Source organism: Athene cunicularia (assembly GCF_003259725.1).
Source record: "Athene cunicularia isolate RWA chromosome 2 unlocalized genomic scaffold, athCun1 chr2_part1, whole genome shotgun sequence".
Lineage (NCBI taxonomy): Eukaryota > Metazoa > Chordata > Aves > Strigiformes > Strigidae > Athene > Athene cunicularia.
The window spans coordinates 56,559,784-56,566,283 of record NW_020799095.1 but is presented as its reverse complement, the minus strand read 5'-3'; the positions used below and the strand labels follow the sequence as shown (position 1 = coordinate 56,566,283).

At 37.0% G+C, this 6,500-nt stretch overlaps 1 protein-coding gene across 1 annotated transcript in view; it reads right to left on the bottom strand.

The window, feature by feature from the left end:
* Positions 1 to 6,500, bottom strand: part of KIF13A (kinesin family member 13A) — a 112,541-nt gene that overhangs the window by 11,596 nt on the left and 94,445 nt on the right. Inside the window, exons 29-35 of the mRNA XM_026842326.1 lie at positions 5,912 to 6,088; positions 4,578 to 4,670; positions 3,581 to 3,733; positions 3,089 to 3,166; positions 2,505 to 2,552; positions 1,966 to 2,077; positions 958 to 1,109 (exon numbers count right to left, since the gene is read on the bottom strand). Coding sequence (XP_026698127.1) covers positions 958 to 1,109; positions 1,966 to 2,077; positions 2,505 to 2,552; positions 3,089 to 3,166; positions 3,581 to 3,733; positions 4,578 to 4,670; positions 5,912 to 6,088 — 813 coding nt within the window. The remainder of the gene's footprint in view (positions 1 to 957; positions 1,110 to 1,965; positions 2,078 to 2,504; positions 2,553 to 3,088; positions 3,167 to 3,580; positions 3,734 to 4,577; positions 4,671 to 5,911; positions 6,089 to 6,500) is intronic.

The following is a 6,500-nucleotide window of genomic DNA, read 5'->3' as shown; positions in this document are numbered from 1 at the left end:
CTCCAATACTTAAGACAAATCACATATGAATATTAAAAAAAAACCCAAAACAAACCCACAAACAAAAAATCCAAAACAAACAAAAAAACCCAGAACACAAAAACCCAACTGAGTTAGTTCCAATAACAGATTGCATTTGCAAGCCAGGCAAGCAATTATTCATTATAACCATTAGTTACAATCAATCACAAGTGATTATACTCACATTACACCTTTTTCCTGCTGCAGTAGCGTTAAGTGCCTTAAGTCCACCACCAAGTGGCCCTAAGCCCACCACCAAGCCTCGTAACAGAAACTGGTACAAAACTTACAATCTTTTCCTTATGTATGCTATTGCTTTCTACAGGCATGCTGCTGGCATTACTTCCTGAAGGCACAACACAGCCAGCACAATGCACCCGAGATGAAGGCATGCTCTGCAATAAGACACACAACACATCACACAAACCACAACTCTGACCACAGCGCTAAATGCATGCAAGTTAGAAAGGCATTAAGACACAATGAAAGTGAAACACCTGTGCTGCCTGTACATACATCAAAATTCAAGTTAATAGGTAAACTCATGTGCTCCTCCCAACAGAGTTTTAGGCTGAGGAATAAAGGTCAGAATTATAACCACCCTAGAACACTGCTTCACAGAATTACATTTTATCTATAAAAAAATACATGAACATCTTGCTGCACCGAAAAAAAAAAAAAAGCAGGTTCCTGTTACTTTAAAATAGAACAGAAGTATCCTGTAAAGAAGAATACTTACCAAGAACTGAAAAAACCCTCCAGTGTTTCAGGTGAAAAACACACCAAAACTCTACTACATGTAAAGAACAGCCTGACTAATTTTACCAGAGAACTGCAGAATTCTATTGAAACAGATGCATGCTGCAAATGATTCGCCAAGCGTACAAAATCACTCAATTTTCTTTAAAAATACCCCAGGTGGTTTTCAAAGATTACCTCTTGACTAAGCAGAGGTCGGCTTTCAAGCGGTGTCTTCCTTTTATGTTCCTCTTTCACTGGCATTAAGGGCTTGAAAAACTTTGGTGGCTGAGGAGAAAATGCTTTAAAAGGGCTGGCCATTAAAGCATGGGAATTCTCTGCTCCAACACCTAGGTAAAAAAAGCAAAAATATGGTCAAGAGATGAAGAACTGAAATACAGTAAGAGCATAATTCAAAATAACTGAAGGTTAAGCCATGCATTTGGCAAGCTGCTGGCTATAGAAAAATGTCAGTATTTTTAGTATTCAACCACTGGCCCAAGCATGAGATAATGCAACAAGAGGAGATTATGCCCTCTGAGAAGTCTTGAAACAGAAGGGAAGCAGACAATAGCAGTATTTGCCCCCTCCATTCCAATGCTCCAATATTTCTCCTTTTCATCTCTGGCATAAAACCAGTGGGAAATGTCATTGAAACTGGAACTGACAGCTCTTTGCTTCCTGTGCCTCACCTGACCTCTACACACAACACTGCAATTCTGCCCGGGAACCAGGACCAGGATGATCAAAAAAGAAATTACAGGCAAGGAAGCAATGAATAAAGTCTCAGTCCCACTTTATTGCAGCAGTACCTCCACCTCTATTGCCTGGTCAAGAAAAGCACATTACAATTTGACCTGAAAAAAAATAGGCACCTGTGACACACTGGCACAGCAAAGCAAATATCCAAATAATGTAAAGAACCTGCAAAAGGACCCCTCCCACTTTAACAAAAGCATCTTCATTTTCAAATTTATAAAATAACAGCACGACTTTTTGGTTTTTTGGACACTCCCAACTTCCCACCCTTTCCTGGATGTCTTCATGCATTTCTCTCCTACTTCCAGATTATGTTTAGCTGCCAAAGCAAGAAGCTTGATAATGCATTTAGCAAGAAAAGAGCACTGAGAATTTAATTTTTGGTTTAATGCAGTCATTAAAAACAACACAAAACACTGTCATTATGTATATACTTTAAAGTCTTACCACTGCCATCTTTGCTCTTGCGAGGTGACTCCCTGGGTAAAGTACCATAGCATGACACATCTTGGTAACTGGAAGAACAGTCAGATATATCTAGGTGACTTTCAGACCAACCCTAAGAAATAAAAATACACAAATATGCATGCTGATACAGGCAAACATGAAAAAATAATAGGTAAACTCAAATGCAGGTTATTAAAAAAACGCAAACGAAGGAATGGCAAGTCACTGATTTAAAACAATTTTCTGTCTCACACAAACGGATTGTTTAGAAGCTTATTAACTTTTCAGTGAAGTATATTGTTTTGCTATAAGCTCCCCCTTCTTAAATATCTGTTTCTACAATTTTAATATGAAGAGCAGAGAATGACAAGAAGGTTTAATTCAAGATAATGCATAATTAGTGCAGCATTTTGAAGATATATTATGTAAGCACACCATTAAAAATACTGATTTCCTATTTTTTTCAATTCTCAAATACATCTTGCAAAGAGGATTAAAAAAATCCGAGATGTGCTCCATTTTTTGTTACATTTACATACCTTATCATCTTCGTCACAGGCAGAAAGATCTAGTCGGCTACAGGATACCTATAGAACACCAACAGGCAGAATGATGAAATGCCTACCTTTTATTTTTAAAATATAATGCCTTGAAGAAATACTGTGATCATTTAGTCCTAGCAGCTTTTCTGTTATCTGTTTTAAGATTATTTATAAAGAGAGCTATGTTTGTGCTGTGCAAGTGGGTGATAGAACACATAAAATGCACACAAAATAGAAACTATCCCTTACACTATGAAAGAAGTTAAATGGACTTTGAAGTAAAAGTCATTTGAATGAAGGCAGCTGTCTAAACTACTTCCAAAACAAATATCCTTACAAAAGGAGAAAAGTTTCAACCAAGCCTCCCACTTCCCTGTCAACTTTGTTATCTCCTAGGATGGACAGTTGTGGGGAGGGGTTTTGAGCAACTTATTTTCATTCATGACAACCTTCCTCCATGTTGGTTAGTTCTAACTCAGAATAATCATTACCATATCACATTGTGCAAGTGTTACGTCAACACACAAACAGCACCCCCTGCCCCATTAGTACTAATTCACCAGAGGATAAAGGGTCCTTACATTGTGGACATTTGGAGTGCTAATGCTTCTGCGGATGTTCCTCGCTTTGGTGGAGAGTGCCTCTTTGACTGTGACTGCCTACGTAAAGAGGAGAACACATTAAAAACAATGCCATGATCTCCTCATGAGAAATGATCCAGCAGGATTGGAATTTTCAGTGTGGCTAACAAGAGCAAACAGGGCTTGCATTGGCCAATCATAATTTGCACATACTACCACCAAAATTTGTATCTGAAATTCATTCTTTGGCCTTTGCCTGTTCAAGTTCTGTGTACTACACCGCTGTCAGCTATAGTTACTAGACCTACCACTACTGGAATTCTGTGTTTCACAGAAGTAACGTAGTCTTACATTTATCTGTCCCATATTCTCTAAAAAAAAAAAAAACCAAACTAAAAAACAACCAACACTTAATATTTTTAAAAGATCAATCATCTCTACTTGAATTTTCATAATCCAGTTCAAAAGGTACAAGAAGTGCCTTTTCCTTGCCTGTCTCAGTCGTTCAAGGCTCAAAATGTTCTCCACTTGCAGCACACCACGTGTGTATTTTTCAATGTACGTTTCACCATCAGATGTGCCCTCATTCTCACTCCTTGCCGCCATCAGCGCTAAAGTCTCACGATCCTCAATTTCTTCTGTAGCCTAAATGACAAGTTACACGATTGAAGTTTTTAAAAATTAAAGTATTTTAAAAATGTATTAATCCACTTCTTCAGACATGTCAATCCAGAAATCAGTTTGAATCAATAATCCTTAACTGGTAATCCTTATTATAATCAGTGATCCAGGACTTTTCAATACAGGTGTAAATGATGCTGAACTAAGAAGAGGTCATGCCTGAGAGAAGTTTTGCACATTTGCTGTCGTCACTGTACTTCTAGAAATAAGGCATATATAACCTGAAATTGTATATGTTAGCAATTAACTAATGACAACTTCCTAAGCAAGTAAATGTAACTTCCTTCTCAAATCTTAAATATTCTGTGTGTTTCCCCAGAGTTTAAATTTTAAGTACTACCGCACAAAAGTGACAATAACATGGCAACAGGAGTAATTACATTTTAATTTGTCCAGTCTGTTTACCTTTACAATAAATTTTATAGTAGATTTACAACTTGTACAAGCTTTTTCTATTAAAAAAAGCAATTTATATTTCCGCAAACTCATTTTCCCAGCTATTGTTTTCACTGACCTGAACACCCTTCCAAGTACGCTCTATATTCTCTCTGCAGACGCTAATATGATTTCAAAAGTAGCTCTACAAGAACCCAATTAAACACAATAGAAGAGAAAATAAAATCCCTACAATTTTCAACTGTTTAAAGATAAACATGATCTCACCAGTGAACTTCAGGATATACACTTTGGCAAGCTGCCTCCTCTTAGCAAAGCAGGACATTTACTTCCCAATCAGTATCACCCACTGCAGTAGGTCATTCTTCTGTTCCTTTCAGTGAATTTACCAGAGAAATATGGTGTAATTTACCTTTGGTATATTGGATACTATTTCATAGGTCACTCCACAGGCATAATATATATTTTTCAAGGATATTCTCCTTTTCAGGCTCTGGGTAAAACTCTAGAAACAAAATAATTTTCAGTTATTGTTTTGACAATGGTTATTCATTACATTCTAAAAAATAAAGGGTCACAATGGAAAAATTTGTTTTATCATAAAAGCACATTTTCCAGGACCATAAATTCCTTTTTAGAATTAAAGGCTGTGCTCAGTATACAATGCTACTAAGTTCAATCAGTAACATCTTCCTCTCATTGTGCACTGACACTCTACCCTCACATAGTAACTTCTAACTACTGTGGCTGTAAGAAGTCTCTGATATACAGATACCAATATTTCTCATTTTGTCAGCCACCTGTTCAACAGGTACAAAATTCCCTTTTCAATAGCAAAGTATAACTCTGCTGTCTAGCCCTAACTGAAAGAGTAACTAGTTTGCACTGTTGTAATCACAAAATTAGCATGCTTCATTGTCAGGTTAGCTAGCCCTTACATTACTAACTGTAAACTTAACTTTCATCCAATAAGGCATTTCAGACAAAACTAACAAAGGACAATACAACAAATACAAAAAGACATGGAATTCAGCTGCTTGGTAACTTGCTTAATAGTACAACAGCTGTTTTGTGCTCCTCCCCCCATTGCACTGAAAAATCTGAAGCAATTCTAAAATATGCTCTTGATCTCAATCATCTGGGAAACAGCAAGGAACATGATTTCAGAGACTCTCATTGTCTAAACCCATGAAGCAGCAAAGCAAGGGGAACAGCAACTACTCTTGAGGCCAAAGTAAATGCCCTATCTGCGATCATCTGGTAAAAGTGGGTAGAGAATGTACACATTTGGGTAGTGGTGTGAAAAAAGTCTAGGTTTTTTTACAGAGGAAGTAGCAAAGAGAAAGAAAAAAGCTATGCTGTGTTTACACTGGACATTTGAAGGTGCCGAAGATGCTTTCAGGAACAGAGTGGTCACAGTGACCCTATATTAGATATGCTACTGAAAACTTCTCTGAATCAAAGAACATTTCAAGTTGTACAGGCAAGAAGGTAAACTCCTTTTTTGTTACAAAAGTAGCACCTGTTACACTCTGAACCAAATCAAGTAGAAAAAAAGCACAGTTCAAGAGGATACACCAGAAGTGCACAGCTTCACTAAACCTGTAATAATCTGGTTTTCATTTGTCTTAAGTATTGGAGGGACCAAACTTACATAAAACAAAGCAAGCAGCTAAGAAAACACATTCATAAAATCAAGAATACCAAACAAAATCAATAGTAATAAAATAATATATAGCTTCTTACCTGCTTGTTATAAATATTGGCTGCAATCCTTTTGCGTAATACCAGTTCCATTGCAGCAGGATGGCTGAGCTGCACAGTAGTCTTCACTATCAAGTAAATTCTCTCGTTTTGAGGAGTTACCCTATTCAGATGCACTGAATCATGGACAGAAGAGTCCCAAGCAGCAGTGGCTGAAACCTATGCAGACAAATAAAGTGGAGGAAAGAAAAGAAAATCAAAGATTCAATTACTTTAACAACAGGTATAATATGCAATGATTTAACATGAAGTAAAACAATTCTTTAATGAGAGAAAAACAAGCTTCACTGAACAAAGTGGAGTCAAATCTCCTTTTCATAGTAAGGAATTTATCAGAAGCAGCACAGAAGAAATGTTAAGATATTGGGGGAAAACAACTGTGAGCACAACCCCTGCACTGTGCAAACCCTGCAGCAAAAGGAAGTCTTCACACAGCTGGAGACAGAAAGGAAAGCAGAGAAAGCAGAAACAAGACTGGAGGAAGGAATACAAATCCTACTGCAACTCTATTAAAAGTTTATTAAATTAAACGTCAAATCTTCCATCTGTGTTGGATTAGATTATAATGGCC